Genomic DNA, 20214 nt, shown 5'->3' on the forward strand with positions numbered 1-20214 from the left:
AAAAATATGATTGCTGTAAAATTAAGTGCTGAAGGTAAAGAATTTTGCCTAGTCTGTAGATCATAATAACTCCTCAATTATATTAGTTGCTTCTATTATAATTTCCATTATTCCCATTTTTTTGTGTTGCTACTATTAATATTCTAGACTTCTAAAGAATGTGACTATACATCTAATTGCCCTAGTCTTTTCTATCCTGACTACTATAAAGTTGAAGATTATTAGTTGCTGCCCCTCTGCCAAATTCCTATGTACTTACTATATCAAATAGAAAGCAGTATATAACTACTTAGTTCTTCAGGCTTTCTGAGTAGAAGCAAGGCTAATAAAAAAAAAACCTTACAGATATATTTAGTTTAATGGGATTTCCAGCTGGTACTACTTCACACCCACTTTATGAGGTAAGTCAGGAAAATATCAGCATATATCTAACAATGAAATCTGGAGTTCACCCTCACAAATTATATTCTGCCCTGTATCTGTAAGCTTTGTTTTTGTCCAGCTATCTTACCTGTTTCCTTTTTAAAGCCATGGACTCTGCCTTTTACATCTTTACATGCTGTTAGCTTTGAAGACGGACCTGTCTGGCTCTGTTTTCAGGCCTATGTCTGATATATCTATCTAATTATTAGACCCTAAAACTCCTTAATTAAAAAAACAAGAATTATGCCTCTTAACTTTTATTATTGTGATATTAAATACATAAAGCTCTAACATATAATAGACATCTAATAAAGGTGACCACCTTTTTTATCTTTCATTGCCTCTGCCTATGGAAATTAGCATAATATAGAATGGGGAGTCCATAAACATTGAAGTAAATTTAGTCAAATAGCTCAGTATCCTTTAACATACTAACATCTTAAAGTTGCTGCTAACTGTATGTACTACATAAATTTAGGACTTTTGTCTCTTTTTCATCTATTTTAAATTACTTTTGTCAAAATCTCATTTGAAAATGAAAAACATTACTTAATAGTAAGTTCATCTTTATCTTCTCATAATATTTATCTCATAACATTATATATCTTTATCTTCTCATAGTATTATATATTTATATGTGTAAGAATTTGAAATGTTAACCTTTAGGTAACAGGAAGAGATTGATGTTTTTAAACAAATAAGTGATAAGATAAATTTAGCATTGTAGGAAAATAAATCTGATTTAATATTTGAGACAAAGTAAAGAAAGAATCAAAATATAATTTTTAGATTTTTTGAGGCTCAACTAAGTTGAAGTAGGCAAATCAGGAGGAATTCCAAGTTGGGATTGTTTGATGAAATCAGGTTCAGATGCATAGTATAAGAAGAGAGGTACTCCGAATGGAAAAGTACACACAAAATTGAAGACTCTTGAACAGATAAGACAATAGAGACAGACACCATGGAATACTATGCAGCCATAAAAAATGATGAGTTCATGTCTTTGTAGGGACATGGATGAAATTGGAAATCATCATTCTCAGTAAACTATTGCAAGGACAAAAAACCAAACACCGCATGTTCTCACTCATAGGTGGGAATTGAACCATGAGAACACATGGACACAGAAAGGGGAACATCACACTCTGGGGACTGTTGTGGGGTGGGGGGAGGGGAGAGGGATAGCATTAGGAGATATACCTAATGCTAAATGATGAGTTAATGGGTGCAGCACACCAGCATGGCACATGTATACATATGTAAGTAACCTGCACATTGTGCACATGTGCCCTAAAACTTAAAATATAACAATAATAAAGTATTTAAAAAAATTTAAGATAGTTTTGGAGATGAAAGCTGAAATTGTGGTGCTATAATAGCCCTGTAAAAACTTATAATAGAAAAAAATACAAAATATAGCTGGAGGAAAATTGTTAATTTGGGAGCAAATTTTAATGGAGGAGATTGCATTCTGGAAGGGAGAGGATTTGGTAGATTTATTTTAGGGGTAATATCTGCTGCCTAAGTGACATATGAAACAATCATATTCTGTTGTCTAGATCTTAAGTGTATATTTTATGTAAAAGAAAATCTCAAACAAAATCTAGATAGGAAATGAAATATATTTTTGCTTCATTATGTTTACAGATCTATGTGTGTAATTCTGTTCTGTACCAGATATATTGCTTAAAACATTTTAATTTATTTGGAATATAAAACAGACACATTTTCTAAAGATCTGGTTTCAAACATATAAGGGATCAGTTCCTGCGTAATGAGTAAGGAGCTACTTTTTAACCGACTAAATCCCCAGAAATATCTCCTAAAATCTTTTCCTGCCTCCCAGTGTGTTTTCTGTCTTACAGTAAACTATACTCCTGTCTTCACAACTATAACTTCTTACTTTTGGGTGAAGTCTTAGAAAGAAGTGACAGAATACATGGAGGAGAGAATATTCTTACATGATTTCTATCAATCCTGTTTCCAAGAAGAAACTACTCTAATAAATAAAGGAAAACTAGGGTCCTTCATTTTGTTTATGCTGCTGACAAACATTTGCTTCCTTAGGAGTGTCATTAACTAAAAAATAAAGGGCAGAGGATGTGGCAGGGATTGTGTGCAGCTTCTAGAAGGCCATTAAGTTTCAGAGGAGGAAAGATAAGAGGAGAAATTTGGGCCACAGAAACCTCGTGGGTATATGTACTTGACATTAGGGCTCAAGCATTCTCATATATCATGCTCTCAGCTTACTCTCTGTAATTTTAGAAAATCCTGAACCTCAGATCCACATGGGTGCCAGATGACTGACCTGGAAGGCCCATGTTTAAGTGCATTTGTGCCTTTTCTTCTCTCCTTGTAATGTCCATTGGAAAAAGAGTTGTAGGGAAAGTCAGCAAATCTATGATTGTCATTGCCAGTGGTGTGACTTTAGTCAGTTACTCTCCTAACCTTAATTTCTCCAACATTAAATTAAAATAGTGAACTTGAAAAGACCTTTTCTTAATATTCAAAATGCATGATAGTCTTTTGCATTCAGGAGATTCTATATAAATGCTAGAGAGAGGTAGTGAGGTCTATTAGATTATGTTCAACTCTCTTTACAGATGTGGGACATACCGAAAGACCAAGGAAGAGACAGTGAGAAAATTCAACATCTTGACAGGCAGAGTACAGGGATTTCTGAAGTCGCGAATGGCATCAGCACTAACTGTGACCACAAGAGGTTCTGGTGCAGTCCAACCATCTGGCTTAGACATCTGCTTCAAGGGCTTCAATAAGGAATCCTCCTAATCTCTAATTTAGTTGACTTAATTTGTCTAGTTGGGAACACCTGTAATGCTGAATTTCTACAATTCACCATTATGGAAGTGTTACAATATTAATAGTCAGTATGGCTCAGGTACCAACAAATTGAATCGGAGGTCTGACAACAACGGGTGCTCTGTACCTGTGCAGAACAGCAAAATATATTGGCTGGGGCACCAGTTACTATTTTGGTTGGTTATTTATTATTCTGCAAAGGTATATATTGTAGCTATATTATTTAATCCAAAAATACTGCAATATAAATGACCTCCAGAAATTACAACATGGGCTAAATTACAACAAAGGGCATCAGCTTTTATTTTCAAGTAGTTTACAACATCCAGTACTGCTGCACAAGAGGAAGAAAGTGAGAATATTAGAAGCAAAATATCTCTTGTTCTCTTTGATACACAATCTCTGTGATTCTTAACATGTGAGGTGTTCTCCCCCTATACCAAGAATAGAAAAAGCAGGAAAGGTTTCAGGCTTATTTGTAGATGTTGAGAAGAAGAAAGAAAAGATCACTTGAAATAACAAATTACTCATCCCCCATCAACCTGAACCTTCTATCTGGCACTCACACCAGTTGTATCTGCACCTCTCCAACTCTGTTAGTATCCATGGCAGTGTAAAACAAAAACTCACTTTATATGGATGTTTGTAAGTCAGAGGTACTGTTGAAGAATGAATGTCAACATGTGAAGTAAGATGAAAAAATAAAAAGCCCATCAGTATATTCTCTATTTGGTTTCTAAGCAATGCAGCCTATTCTCTATTTGGTTTCTAAGAAATATGAGGCAGAAGGAATAAACGAGGGTCCTTTCTGTGTCCTTCCTCTACCAAATTGATCAACAACATGGTTTCATATAAAGGAAAAGTGTGATTTTCCATCTTCAACAATGAAGAGAAATAGTCTTAACTCAAACCTTGAGATTATTACAAGTTATTGAAAAGAACATCTGCAGCTTCCCTAGTAAAAGCCTTTGGATCATAAGATATTATAGAAAATAATCACAAAGATCTGTTTCTGATAGAAGGATTTAGCAGCCTCTATTTTCCACTAAATAGGGGATCTATAACAGAAAAGGCCCAAAATGTGGAAAAGATCTCAATCCTAATTAACCATTCCTATAAGGCTTTCTGCAAAGCCAGTGACAATCTTACTAAGTAGGCAATTTGTATTTACATTTTCCTTGCCAGAAAATTATAAGGGTGGTGCTGTCAAAACACAGTAATTAATGTTTTTCAACCAAGAAAATCCAAAGTGAATTTTAGGATTGTTAGATATGATTTGTAACCCAATATAGGGTGTTAATTTTTCAGTGGGAGTATAATTGTCAAAACTATAATGAACTCAGAAGGAAAATCATGATTTAAAATTATTAATTTGTACCCAGCATAGCTTTTTAGGAATATACCCATAGAAATAAATCAAGGCTCAAATCACTTTCATTTTTAATCCTTAGGCCATGTGTATGATCAAAAGATAGAAAATAATATAGCCTAAAATATACAAATAATGTTGCAAAAAAAATGATAGAACTCCCTGAGGCTGAGATGGCAGTTTGTCATTTTTGCCACTGCTGTCCTCCCCGTGTCTACAGCACAAATTGCATAAAGATCATGGCATTTTTTTACTCCAACAGAGCCTGGAGGAAACTTTAAAATACTTTATGATATAATACTGTACAGCAGCTAGAAGCCATCTCAAAATGGCACAGAGAGAAACCTATTTTCATCCTTGTAAGTGTTACGAAAGACATTAGTCATCATGTTAATTACAAAGTACAGGTTTGGATATAATTCTGAGTATTGTAGCCAATAGAAGGATCTGCATCTGTTCTAAAATGACTTAAAATTTAAACACAATGCTACAAGAAGGATGGCTTATTCAAACTTCAACTGCAGAAGAAGAATATACACAATTTTAAAAGGTGACATCTTACATAACTATGGGAAATAAATGTAATATTTCAACAGTATTTACATACTGCTGCCTTTTTCCTTTCTATGAATAGTTGAACCATAATAGCATTATGTCCATCCTATAGTTTCACAATACATTTCATTAACCTTGCATGTTTTGGTTATTTTAAATATTAGTTACATTTCAAGAAACAAAACTCTGCAATGCATCCTGGTAAATTAGTCTCTAAAAAATGGAGACTAGAGCATGAAACTCAAACAAGAATGTTTAATGGAATACAAATATCCAGTCTAAAAACTCTAATAAAATCTGCCTTCTTTGGGTAAAGGTTCTTGGCTATTACACAAAAAGCCACACATGGCTCCCCTCAAAATGCATTATAGATCAGGCTCATAATCTTTCCTTGCACAAAAATGGCACAAGAATTGATTTCAATTATCATTTAATACCTATTTCCCTCTCCTGTCAAAAAATGTTCCATACACATGAAACTGAGGGTTGGCAGCCTGAACTCATTTATGGAACTTTTAAGGACTATCGATTTACCAGTGAATTTTCTAGTTCTCTCATTGTTACTGGAAGGATGCCTCAGAGTCTGAATTAGATGATAGGATAGGCTGGAATGCCGATAGGCTTACTTAAGACTGATGAAAAGAGAAACTTCTCAAAAATTTGTCAAAATGCTTTTTATAAATTAGGTTAGCATGATTGATTATGGAATCAAAATTTCTTGTGTCCTGCTGAACTGAATTTTAATTATATCTCTTCTTGCTTTGTTGTGTCCCGATACACCTCCTTGATGTCTGGGTGTTAACCCTTAGAGAAAATATGAAGTAATTTAAAAATAAATTAAATGTATGTCTTTAGAAACTAGAAACTGTTTTGTCTACCTGAAGTGTCTGTTTTTCTTTTTTACCTGCTTCTTTAAAAAGCTACACCAACATATGAGTTACAAGAGAGTGCTTATATAAGCAGATTTTTATGTTGTCAGTGTGTTTCCACAGGGTGAATTGTTCTGACAGACACTTCCAGAAGCTGTGTGCCTTTACCTGCACATAACAGTAACCTTTGTTACTGTTAGACTATGTAACCTTTGTTAAAAGGACAGCATTTCCACAAGGAAATTAACAGCAATAACTTGGTTCTAGCTAAGCACAGAACAGACTTTTAGTACCAGCAAGAAACTAAGGTTACACAGTCAGTTTTTTCTTTAAACAATCTCTCCCTGTTCTGTCCCTCCATAGAGATGTGTATTTTCCTATAAATGTTGCCATTATTTTCCTCTTCAGGGTGGGATGCAAAGTTTGTGGGGCCTTAAAATTATATAATTTAGCATTCTCTCTTTAAGGAAAAGATTTAAAAAATTATGTATACATAGTTCTCAGGAAAGTGAATATTTATTTTGAATGAGAAAAGCAATAACAAACAACTGTAAATTTTCTAAACCTGAAAACACTATTAACATCACAAAATCTAGAAAACAATATAGAATTTCTGTTTTATTAGTCAACAAATCCCTATGCTTTTTGGAGGTCTATGTTTTGATCATCTTCTAATATGACAATGATCTTGATAATATTTTCTATAGAGAGGAAACAAAATTAAGGATTTTTCTCTAACTGGTTGATAGAAAAAAAAAGAGTTGTTATGGATAGTTTTAAAAAGTGCATTTCTGTTTCACAAATCATTGCTGGTTATGTTACAGCCATTAGCATTGTTCTGATAGTTGGGGAAACTTCCGTCAAGTCTCTTTCATAGCTGAGCTGAATGATATGAAAGAGTTTTCCACAGAGCATATTCTGGCCCAATACAATTTAAACCTTATTTCTCCTCCACTAACCACATCCTTCCTGTATCAGTGTTGTAGTTCACAAGGAATAGCAGTAAAAGCTCTATCTGTGAATACTTGTGTCACAACACTATGTGAGATGGTAGGAGTATTCCTGGAAATATTTCTACAACAGAACAGTAGCAATATCTAAATAATGCAAACAAAATATTCCTCTAAATCCAAACTAAATGAATTTCTAACTAACTATTCTTCACAGATAGTCATGCTCACTCTACCACCATTTGACCCAAAGGGCAGTGTGACAGATGAGGATGTCACCTGGGGATTGCAGCTAAAATACCTTACTTTTGCAACAAAGAGAGATGACCATGTAAACACATTTATAATCCCCTCCCACAGCCATGGAGGGAGCTTCTTTAGCGTCAGTCACTCCTTCACTGTCGACCCCTCCCCACTATGGCCTTCCTTCCTGTGTCTCTTCCTTTACCCATTCCTGTGTACAAACATAACTTTGAGTGAGGCCTGCTTACTTTTTCTTACTCCTCCCAAATGCATTTGCCATCAAACCCTATTGTTTTTACCTTCAGCTTTACTTGTGGCCTGAATACCTCCAATCCCATCCCTGTTGTCATAGCTAGGGCCACATCTCAGTCAGTCTCACTATTGTTAATTCCTTAAATCTTCTCCTTCCTTCATCCTCTTCTTTAATCCACCCTAGACAACTGAGAATTATAAAATTCCCCAAAACCTCAGGTTGCCTTGTGCTGTGAAATCTTCAGGTGGCATTTTATTATAAGTGAAGTTACAACCTCAGCCTTGAGGGTATATGTAACTCTTCTCTACTTTTCTCTCCATTATTTCCCTGCTATCTTAAACTCTATTTCACCAAATTGTTCTTCCAGATTCTTCAGACTTGCTTTGAAAGTTTCCTTTTCTTGTCTTTGCTTTTACCATCCCTTCTGCATGGAGTTTTCTTCCTCTTCTCTCTGCTTCTAAATGTTATAACTATTATCCTGGTCTTCTTGCAGTTGTTTTTCTTACCCTCTTAGAGGTTTTCTAAAACAGCCATATAGCCATCGGTGATAATTCCCTTTCCTGGAGCATGCATAGTTTCTATTTGGTACTTCTTATATGCTGTGTTCTACTGTCATTATATATATGTTTATATATGTGTTCGTGTGCATATGTATAACCTTTTCCCCCAAATATCATAAGTAGGTTCAATTCAAAGCACTTTACTTAGAACTGAAAAGATAGCACTTTACTTAGAACTGAAAAGATAAAACAAATTTAAGAAACACTGCCTTTAGGATGTACAAAATCTTGTAAGTGAGATAATAGCAAATGACTTCTAATAGAGGGTAGAGTAAGATAAGAGCTCTATACAGCAAATACATATATGTTAATTGTTAGACTAATGCTATCTCTCCCACTAGATGGCATCCTTTTTAGAGTAGAGACAGTTTCTCTTTAACTACAGTTTTTATATTTCCAGCACTTAGTTTCTGGAGGTATTGAGTACTCTGTAGTTGGAGGTCTTCATGCAGGTATAAATACCGGGAGATGTCCTAAGTATTGCTGAGGGGACTAAAACACTGGCTAGTGGTCTAGATGGGAGTATGAAGTACAAATGATCTGTGTGAAACTGTGTGAGTTCTTTGTGAGATAAGTACTCTACAGGATACCTTATGGTTCTTTACCGAGAGGAAACACAATGTATCAGATAGAGAATTTGTAGAGACAGAAAAGTGGATGCAATTCTCAGTTCCAAGCTTCAGTTTCTTTACCTACTAAAATAGTAAAATCGAAAACTAGTTGATAGTATTATCCTGAGATTAAGTGAGTTAATACACAGTGACTGGAACCTAGGAGGTATTCAAAAGTTTTAGTTTTAATTTATTCTCTTTTAACATATTATCCACTGGTAGAGCTGATAATGCTTAATATTTTGTCCTATGGGAGTTTTCATTGAAATATTATTTTTGATTCTCCAAATCTACTTCACTCATGAAGATGGATCTATAAAATGTAAATTTACTCATCTTAGCAGAAGGTCAATGAAAAAAAGCTTTAAAATATTTAAAGTCTGGGTTACGATGTGTAACAAACTAAAATTCAAAAATTTTTTAAGACTCAGCTAACACTAATGATGGTTTTAAACAGCATTCTCAATTACAGTAAGCTGTTTCTTGTCAGGCCAGCTGCAAGGAGTGGATTTGATTACCTAAATACATTCTATGCGGTCAGAAATTTAATGCTGAGGCTCAGCAGGGGAGAAAGAAGTCTGAAGAGTGAATTGACTCATAGAGTGATTTATAATGAAAGGAAGCTTTTCTAAGAAATTTTATCTGAAAGTTAAGAACTCCTTTGAGATTTTCACCATCAACTCAACATGGTGCTATTATTTTGTTATTGAAACACTTAAACTTTTGTTTTTCTTACCCCTTGCATAGGAATCAATAGTCTAAAATTAGAGCAGAGAGTAGCAGCTCTTGAATGCTAATCTGGGTTGGGCACTAAGGATTTCAAAGATTGCAGCCAGCAGCCTATCAGTCACGTATTAAACCTTACTCATTAAATTGTTTTTAGAAACAAAAATAATGAAATATAATACAGGATAGGTTTTCATAAAATACGCTATAAACAGTTTTTCAAAAATATATCTATATACTTTTTACTATTATCAATAGTATGTTCTCCTAGATACATTTTGGGATGTCTGCCAAGCTCATAATACATTTTCCTCTCTAAAAATTAGTCTTTCCCCATATAATCCTTGGGGCTGGGTCCCCAATAACTATGTTTATATTGTGCAAACTTCTCCCCTCCCCTCCCCTTGCCATTGGTGGCTGATGAGTGGTAGATCCCAGACCTAATTTCAGTTGACTTCTTCCCTATGGTTAATGGTGACTGATTAGTGCTAGACACCTGACATCCGTGGCTGAATGCCATTTTCCCACCTGGGGATATGGCACAGAACTGAGAGGCTAGTATCTGTTGGTGACTAGAGCTGAACTTAAAAACATGGCAGCCCTGGGTGGAGGTATTTTACTATATGTAAGTCACATTGTCAGAGAAGCCAAAAAAAATCCAGTATGTAGATAAAATGGAAAGGAAACACATATGCAGAGAAAACAGAGATGAGATAGGAAGAGAGATTCCTTACAGTTTTCTAATTCCTTTCTTTTTTTTTTTTTTTTTTTTTTTTTTTTTTTTTTTGAGATGAGTCTCTCTCTGTCACCCAGGCTGGAGTGCAGTGGTGCGATCTCGGCTCCCTGCAAGCTCTGCCTCCCGGGTTCAAGTGATTCTCCTGCCTCAGCCTCCCGAGTAGCTGGAACTACAGGCGCCTGCCACCATGCCCGGCTAACTTTTGGTATTTTTAGTAGAGATGGGGTTTCACTGTGTTAACCAGGATGGTCTCAATCTCCTGACTTCATGATCCACCCACCCCGGCCTCCCAAAGTGCTGGGATTGCAGGCATGAGCCACCGCGCCTGGCTGGTACAGACCTTTCTTAAGCCCAGATAGCATTCCTGGCATTCCTACGGCAGGATTTTATGAACCTATATTCATATGACACTTCCCCCAAAGCCAGCTTTTTAAAAATTTTACTAAATGAAGTTCAAAGTGCTTCTGCTTTTTGCAATCAATAATGCCTAAGTAATTCACAAAAAATAGATTATTAATATCTATGACTTCAAAGGGTCCATAACTTATCGCAAGCAAAAATTAAGGAATATTATATATGATAAAATTTTATGTAATAGTTACGTTTTATTAACAATATTCTAGCTATTTATGCATGCTTATAAGTGCTTATGAATATTTATTTTTCATCTTCAATAGAGTCTTGAGAGGCTGAAATGATTATTCCCATTATATAGAAGAGATCCAAACCTCAAAGTGTTTGAAAATTACACAGGTAGTGTCACAGTTAGAATTCAGACCTTGAGGTGCTGTTGTCTGTCTCAAAATGCCACATCCTGTCCACCCAGTGACACTCAGGAATCTCAAACTGAACCTTCACCTTCCCTCGTGATATATTCATTTCAACAAACAGTGTCTCAGTTTAACCCAGTCATTCAGTCTAATCACCTTCACTTCATAAATGCATTCCTTTACTCCTCTCTCTTTCACACGTCCACATATTTTCCATCATCAAATCTTAACAGATGATTTTTGCAGTACACCTAGAAGTGAACCTCCTCTCATCCCCTCCCTCATCCTGTCATGGGGTGGGTGGGGGGGCACTGCAACCAGTTAACAGTCTCCTTGTTTCCACTTGTGTGCCTACCTCCGCCCTCATGTTCTATTATCCATGATGTAGGCAGAATAAACCTTTTAAAACATAAATCTAATCACGCCACTTTCCTCCTCTGCACCCTCCAACAGCACCATGAATTGGCCTGTCCACTGCCACAATGTTATTTGCTACCTCTCCCTCACACATTCTGCTCCAGCTTCAATGTCCTCCTTGCTGATCCCCAAATATTTCAAACAGGTTCCACTTCAGGGCATTTATGCTTGCAGTTTCCTCTACCAGGGATATTGTTTACAGAAGCAGCCAATTGGCCAAGACCCTCAATTCATTTAAGCATTTGCTCAAACGTCTCCACTTCAGAGAGACCTTCCCTAACTGCCCATTTTCTGGAAGTGGACTCTCCTCATCTCTCTCCAGAGCACTTATCTCTACTTCACTAATTTTTATTCATTTGTTTATATATGTTTGTTTTCTGTCTCTTCCCACTAAAATATAAGCTTTATGAAAGTAGACATTTGGTTTGATTTGTTCACAGATATGTCTCCAGGACCTTCAGAACACACCTAAAATAAGATGGAGGCTCAGTGAGTGACTGATTGAATAAATAAAAGCAAGTGGGTACTTTAAAATCTAAGTAATAATTTCAGATTACCTAATATTTAATATTTTACTATTTTCTGTTATCTTTTCTAAGGAACATACTCACGTCTTAAATTTTCCCATTTAGAATATAACTCTTTTCACCCACATTTCCATAAACTATTTATGCTTTTGTTGATTACTCTTGACTCATATTCTACTGATGTATTCACTATAAATTGGAATGCACATGAGAAGCTACAATTGTTTTGCCAGTCTTCTCTTTCACAGTCCCAAATATGCTGTGTAAATTCTTCTATTAATAACAATGTTAACTACTATTACCTGAAAAGTTTTTCTCCTTAATTTTTAAAAACTGATCTGTTTAAGCCTCTATTTGGAGGACAAAAACACCATAGTGACAACGTACATAAAGATTGTTGAGCTAAACAGTTCCTCAAAGATAAAAAGTGATCCTACCATCCTTGTTGTGGATTTTTAATTCATTTAAACAAGTCCTTATTTTTCACATACTATGTCTCTGGCAAGAAATGGCAGAACCAGGGCTAGTTCCTTAGTTTTTTTGACTTGTGGGTTTGTTTGCAGAGTAGAATAGGATTTCTGTTTCTGGTTTTGCAATTTAAAGATTGTCTAAGGTTTTAAATATTGATACTTGATGTAGTGAAGATACTTAGATGAACACATTTCATCTGTTCCAGTAGAAGTTGATTTTTACACTTACTTCACTCTTACAGATATTAGTCAATATTTCATATTTAAGCAGTAACATTATTCCTAAAATGAATACATGCTAAAAATTAATATACTCTTAGTAATAGCTATAAACTATGTTCACTTTATTTTATAGTTAAATTTTGATTATTAACCAGTCTATATGTTTTGAGTGCCAAGTACGTGACAGTAACTATATTTGAAGAGTTTACAATTAATGAGCAATAATTTACATAAGACATTAAAGAGGACAGCATGTTTATGGATAGTTGAATGAAACAAATACCTAGATCAGGAGATGGACATGCTGGAGAGGTTAAAGGCAAAATAAATCTTTTTCATAGTACAATGATCTGGCTTGCATCAGTTAAATTTAAAATTTACAGAAGACCATGGTGGATAAGCTTTTTGATGTGCTGCTGGATTCCGATTGCCAGTATTTTATTGAGGATTTTTGCATCGATGTTCATCACGGATATTGGTCTAAAATTCTCTTTTTTTGTTGTGTCTCTGCCAGGCTTTGGTATCAGGATGATGCTGGCCTCACAAAATGAGTTACGGAGGATTCCCTCTTTTTCTATTGATTGGAATAATTTCAGAAGGAATGGTACCAGCTCCTCCTTGTACCTCTGGTAGAATTCGGCTGTGAATCTGTCTGGTCCTGGACTTTTTTTGGGATGCAAGACTGGTTCAACACACGCAAATCAATAAACGTAATCCAGCATATAAACAGAACCAACGACAAAAAACACATGATTATCTCAATAGATGCAGAAAAGGCCTTTGACAAAATTCAACAACACTTTAGCTAAAAACTCCCAATAAATTAGGTATGGATGGGATACATCTCAAAATAATAAGAGTTATCTATGACAAAACCACAGCCAATATCATACTGAATGGGCAAAAACTGGAAGCATTCCCCTTGAAAACTGGCACAAGACAGGGATGCCCTCTCTCACCACTCCTATTCAACATAGTTTTGGAAGTTCTGGCCAGGGCAATCAGGCAGGAGAAGGAAATAAAGGGCATTCAATTACGAAATGAAGAAGTCAAATTTTCCCTGTTTGCAGATGACATAACTGTATATCTAGAAAACCCCATTGTCTCAGCCCAAAACCCCTTAAGCTGATAAGCAACTTCAGCAAAGTCTCAGGATATAAAATCAATGTGCAAAAATCACAAGCATTCTTATACACCAGTAACAGACAAACAGAGAGCCAAATCATGAGTGAACCCCCATTCACAATGGCTTCAAAGAGAATAAAATACCTAGGAATCCAACTTACAAAGGACGTGAAAGATCTCTTCAAGGAGAACTACAAACCACTGCTCAAGGAAATAAAAGAGGATACAAACAAATGGAAGAACATTCCATGCTCATGGATAGGAAGAATCAATATTGTGAAAATGGCCATACTGCCCAAGGTAATTTATAGATTCAATGCCATCCCCATCAAGCTACCAATGACTTTCTTCATGGAATTGGAAAAAACTACTTTAAAGTTCATAAGGAACCAAAAAAGAGCCCGCATTGCCAAGTCAATCCTAAGCCAAAAGAAGAACGCTGGAGGCATCATGCTACCTGACTTCAAACCATGCTACAAGTCTACAGCAACCAAAACATCATGGTACTGGTACCGAAACAGAGATATAGACCAATGGAACAGAACAGAGCCCTCAGAAATAATGCCACATATCTACAACCATCTGATCTTTGACAAACCTGAGAAAAACAAGCAATGGGGAAAGGATTCCCTATTTAATAAATGGTGCTGGGAAAACAGGCTAGCCATATGTAGAAAGCTGAAACTGGATCCCTTCCTTACACCTTATACAAAAATTAATTCAAGATGGATTAAAGACTTCAATGTTAGACCTAATACCATAAAAACCCTAGAAGAAAACCTAGGCAATACCATTCAGGACATAGGCATGGGCAAGGACTTCATGTCTAAAACACCAAAAGCAACGGCAACAAAAGTCAAAATTGACAAATGGGATCTAATTAAACTAAAGAGCTGCTGCACAGCAAAAGAAACTACCATCAGAGTGAACAGGCAACCTACAGAATGGGAGAAAATTTTTGCAATCTACTCATCTGACAAAGGGCTAATATCCAGAATCTACAAAGAACTCAAACAAATTTACAAGAAAAAAACAAACAACCCCATCAACAAGTGGGCAAAGGATATGAACAGACACTTCTCAAAAGAAGACATTTACGCAGCTAAAAGACACAGGGAAAAATGCTCATCATCACTGGCCATCAAAGAAATGCAAATCAAAACCACAATGAGACACCATCTCACACCAGTTAGAATGGCAATCATTAAAAAGTCAGGAAACAACAGGTGCTGGAGAGGATGTGGAGAAATAGGAACACTTTTACACTGTTGGTGGGACTGTAAACTAGTTCAACCATTGTGGAAGTCAGTGTGGCGATTCCTCAGGGATCTAGAACTAGAAATACCATTTGGCCCAGCCATCCCATTACCGGGTATATACCCAAAGGATTATAAATTACGCTGCTATAAAGACACATGCACATGTATGTTTATTGCGGCACTATTCACAACAGCAAAGACTTGGAACCAACCCAAATGTCCAACAATGATAGACTGGATTAAGAAAATGTGGCACATATACACCATGGAATACTATGCAGCCATAAAAAATGATGAGTTCATGTCCTTTTGTAGGGACATGGATGAAGCTGGAAACCATCATTCTCAGCAAACTATCGCAAGGACAAAAAACCAAACACCGCATGTTCTCACTTATAGGTGGGAATTGAACAATGGGAACACATGGACACAGGAAGGGGAACATCACACACCGGGGCCTGTTGTGGGGTGAGGGGAGGGGGGAGGGATAGCATTAGGAGATATACCTAATGTAAATTATGAGTTAATGGGTGCAGCACACCAACATGGCACATGTAAACATATGTAACAAACCTGCACGTTGTGCACATGTACCCTAAAACTTAAAGTATAATTAAAAAAAAAAGATTTACAGAAGACTTCCTATTGTTACACTATTAGTAAATTTTCCCTTTTTGCAAGTTTCACAATCTAGTCGGAGAAATGGACACAAGGACCATAGTGTAATTATTGGAATACTGACAATCAGAACTAAAGGTTAAAAGATGTTTAGATGCATAAGATGACCAAAAGATACAGTAGATAGGAAGGGAGGGGGGATGCTTGGAAACACTGCATTTGTCTAGTCATTGTATTTTTTTTGAATTTTTTTATGCCAATCCACATCTTTAATACAGTGAAAGAAAGAGTCAGGATATATAAATGAAAGACCAGCCACACGGTCTTACAATATTCCCAAAGTTTATAATATAATCATATTTGTTAAATATTTCTGAGTTTTATGCTAATCTTTATCAAGTTACAGAAATCCCGGAATACATGGCAATTCACCTTTTGTTTATAATTATTTCTCATTTGAAATCTGATCAAACTTCCTAAGGATAAGTTTGGTTCTTAAAATACAAGCTCTTTAACTAGCACTAACAGTGATGACACCTGTAAAATGAAACCTTTTCTCAAAATGCTCTCATTTAAATGCGCTGCTTAAATTCTGTTGTAAATGACATTCGTTTCTGCAACAAACATTACCTGCTATATTCACGGTATATGAACGGTTTGAGACGTAGCTTGTTAACTAATGAATTTAACTCATCCTTACAACTTATTTCTTAAGAGTACTTACATATTCTTCATAAGCTTCATGGGCTGGAGGAGGAGGTGCCCTGTATCCTGGTACTGTTGGTGTCCCCCGGGCTCGAGGGGTAGGGACACCTCTTGCTACAGGTGGCACTGGAAGGGCTCCACGGGTTACAGTGCTTCCCCGAGGGGTGAGAACACCTCGTCCAGGTGGTGGGGGAGGAGGAATGGCACCCCCACGGCCCCTAAGAGAAACAAGTCATGTATAGATGTGAAACAGGTGATGAGAGAAAAGGGCCTATCACAGAAAAAGCTTTCATCTCACAGCCTCCATGCAATGAAATAAAAACAAATTTCTCTCTCTCTCTCTCTCTCTCTGTGTGTGTGTATATGTGTTTAATAGAAATTATATAAGATATAAAGTGTGTTGATATCTACAGAAGACAATAATTGTAAACACTGACTATGATTAGTTCTTATAAAAACCATGTAAAATACTTTGTTATTGTCTTTTATATAACTAAAAACCCAAAGCCAAAAAAAAAAAAAAAAACCCAAACAAAAGCCCACTCTGAATATAACCCCATTAAATTCCAAATTCTCCAAGAAGACACAAATCAGAGCATCGTCTGATATATGACTCACTGGACCATCTCTGAAACTGAGCGGTTTCAGATGTCTGCATCTCCTCTACGCTGGGGATTACAGATAGTGATGGACAATGCTGTCATTTACCAAAAAAAAAAAGTTGTCTGCACTTAAATGAAATGTGGAAGTCTAACCATAGTGATATCATTCTGTTTATTATAGCAGCTTAAGTTTGAGATCACTTGAAATCACAACTCTTTGTCACTGATTTATCATCATGCATGTAACCCCCTGAGCTGGTGCAGTCCCTGACAGAATATATTTTCTTGTGGTAACTATGGTGTTAGAGGAATAGTTTAGTATCTGTAATAAAAATGATAGACTGAATACTCTGTATTGCAGTTCTTGATACAAAATTAACTTACACTAAAAGTGTAAGATCAAATGATTGTGGCCAATTTTTATGGTATTTTGAAGCCTTTAGAACGGTTGAGTGTTTGTCTGAAGTCTTTGGGCGAAAGCACAGTTATTTCACTTTTTATTGTGTCTGAAAGGTTGGCCTCTAGATAGCACTGCTTTCAGTGGGAACACTAAAGCTTTGGAAAAAAAAAATGATGATCATTGAGATGTCAACAATCACAGTATTTGGCTGTAGGCACATGTGGGGACATAGGTTATGCTGTCTGCTATGAATAGCAGTCAGATGGCTCTTTCTTGCTTAAAATAAAAGTGAGCATTTATGAGTGAAGAGTACGAATGCTGGTAAAGCCTTTAAAATTTTTAAATAGATTATAGAGCTGATGAATAGAGAAATGATCAGAGAACTTATTGGGAGTCTAATGTATAAAGAATACTCTCCTAGATTGGGAGAAGGTGAAACACAAAGACCCAGAGGCCCAGTGCTGGCTTCAAGTACAACATGGCTGAGAATATGGTATTCTGTATTACCATGATAATATATAAAGGGATGTAAAAACCAATTTTGCCTTCACTGCTCCTCCAAGCACATTTATGTTTCCTCATAAGCAAGATGAGCATATGTCCAGGTTTTATAACTGTTGTCCTAGCTTCCTGTTCAGTTTAGCATTTTAACACTCTCAAAAATATCCATGTGTGGGCAATAAATTATATGGTCACCCTACTCTACGCACGAGCCTTTGCTATACCCTTGAATAGTCATGGGTAAGTATTATAACTACCTAGGCTTAAGATAGATATTTTTTTCTAATGAGTAAAATGCAGATTCCTAAATTTATAGTACTTCCTTCTGCTCTAATATTATATGATGCTCATATCAAATCTAATCTTCCATTTTCTTCCTTCATCAACTGACTACCAGACACAGCCCTAGCAAACCTGTCTCCTGAATCTGACTCATTACCTCTTATCCACTATGTTCTTTCCTGGAATATTAACCTAATGAGGTTCTCTCCTCCAATTTAATTCAAATCACTTTTTTTAGGATACTGCCCCTGGCTAAAACCACACCACAGTATCCTTTCGTTTATTGTCTGACTTGCTGAAAGAACATTTTCTGTTTAATTCTTTACTTCCTCTACATTCCTGAACTGAATGTTATCAGTCTAGTTCTTGCTTTCACCCCTCTGTTGAAAATGCTCTTGGCTGAGATCACCAGCAGCCTACTGATTTCCAAATCCACTAGATTTCTTTACAGTCTCCATGCCACAGCACCTTTCTACTATTTTTAAGATTGCGGACTGTTGTCTGGAAAATGTTTCTTTGGACTTTTATGACTCTGCTTTTCTCTACTATTCCTGATTCCTCCTTCTTACTCATCATCCTCCTTCACTGGCTTCTATTCCTGGACCCACTTTGGAATCTGGATGTCCCCAGTTTCTATCCTCGATCTCATGGTTGCACCCTGCAATCCCTACCTCTGATGATGGCTATAATCTGTTTTCTTCCTAACATAATGCCATATCTTGGCTTGTGTTCCTTATATCAGAAGTTTCTTAACTTGCCTGCTTGTTAAAGTTACTTGAGGATCTTTTGAAAATTCCAAATTCCAGGCCATACCCTAGGCCAATTAAACCACAATCTCTGGAGACAGGGAGCTCCCAGTGATTCCAAAATACAGGCCAATTTGGGGACCACTGCCTTAAATGAATACTCTAATTTCAGCATCTTGACAAGCTTGTCATGTGAGCAGTTCTAAGCTATTTTAAAAATACGTTGAGATATTAAGGCATGGAGAGAACAAGTCACCTGCCCAAGGTCACACCAGCAATCCACAGAGCTCAGATTATTTACAGGAATAATTATATTCTTCATTTAATTTGATCCTTCACCTACTCTTTGTTAATGATATCATCAATTTCTCACTAGGCTAGACACCAAAAATTTATCTTTCTCTTGGGGAACGCTTCTTCTCCAACATTTAATTGGCATTAATTCATATAAATGTTAATCTCTAATCTGGCCCTATCCCTGTCTACTCCAAATGCTGCTCATTTTTATCTGCCTTGGATGATGGACTCGTTTTCTCATTGGCTCCCCTGCCATAAGACGGTTTCTCTGTCTCTCTCTCTCTCTCTCTCTCAATCACTGTAACTCTTCTGCATCATCCACAGTGATAATTGAGTAGTCTTTCGCATAAACAAATATGACTACTCTCCTCTTTAACAAACTCTATTAGTTCTATGTATTAGTTCTCAATGTGGTAAACAAAAGCCTTCAAAATTTACCCCTGATGTTTCATTTTTCAGTGACTGCACTCACTGCAACATATAGTGGTGATGTGTGTTAGAGATGTCATATATTTTCATTCATCAATTATGCAAAATAAATTATTATTACAATCTGCAGATGTAATGCTTTGTTCTCTGGTATACATTACTATTGGAAAATTAAAGTTATCATAGATAGGATTATTGAAATGTAAATTGTTTTAATTAAATACATTTTCAACAAATTATAGAATTTAAAAATATTCTAGACATATTTTTGAATATAAGTATAATGAAATAACTTCATAAAGTAATAATTTCATAACAATTCAAATTAGCAACTGTTAACTCATGTTATGCAAAGTTACCTTATTAATAAGATTTTCTATTTTGTAAAGCTATTTTCTTATTCATTTTAAATTGTAGATACAGTTCATCATATTTGAAACAGAAGACAACAAAATTCTGTTTCATTTCCTTTCATTAATGCTAGCACCACTAATGATATCAGTACAGCATTGGAAGCGAAATTTAATTTTTAATGCTAATTTTCTTTTCTTTTTATGTATATAGTATCAGATCTGTATGTTACATGGGATGAAATAGTGAAATCTTTCAATCAAATTTTTCTTCTAAGAAGATATATTAAAATCCAGACCATAAAGCACTATCCTATATTCAATTATTTAAATGGATTAAAATCTTAGAATAAGGTTTCTCTGAAATTAAAATCTTATA

General features: G+C 35.8%; 1 protein-coding gene across 11 annotated transcripts in view; it reads right to left on the minus strand.

The window, feature by feature from the left end:
- Positions 1 to 20214, minus strand: part of KHDRBS2 (KH RNA binding domain containing, signal transduction associated 2) — a 651287-nt gene that overhangs the window by 227791 nt on the left and 403282 nt on the right. For all 11 annotated transcript variants that reach the window (XR_002915471.3, XR_008526227.2, XR_008526228.1 and 8 more), the window contains one exon: positions 16248 to 16446. Coding sequence is in view for 4 of the 11 variants with exons in the window: in XM_024248863.2 (XP_024104631.1) it covers positions 16248 to 16446 (199 nt within the window). In the remaining 7 variants the exon portion in view is untranslated. The remainder of the gene's footprint in view (positions 1 to 16247; positions 16447 to 20214) is intronic.

This window comes from Pongo abelii, chromosome 5 (genome assembly GCF_028885655.2).
Source record: "Pongo abelii isolate AG06213 chromosome 5, NHGRI_mPonAbe1-v2.0_pri, whole genome shotgun sequence".
Lineage (NCBI taxonomy): Eukaryota > Metazoa > Chordata > Mammalia > Primates > Hominidae > Pongo > Pongo abelii.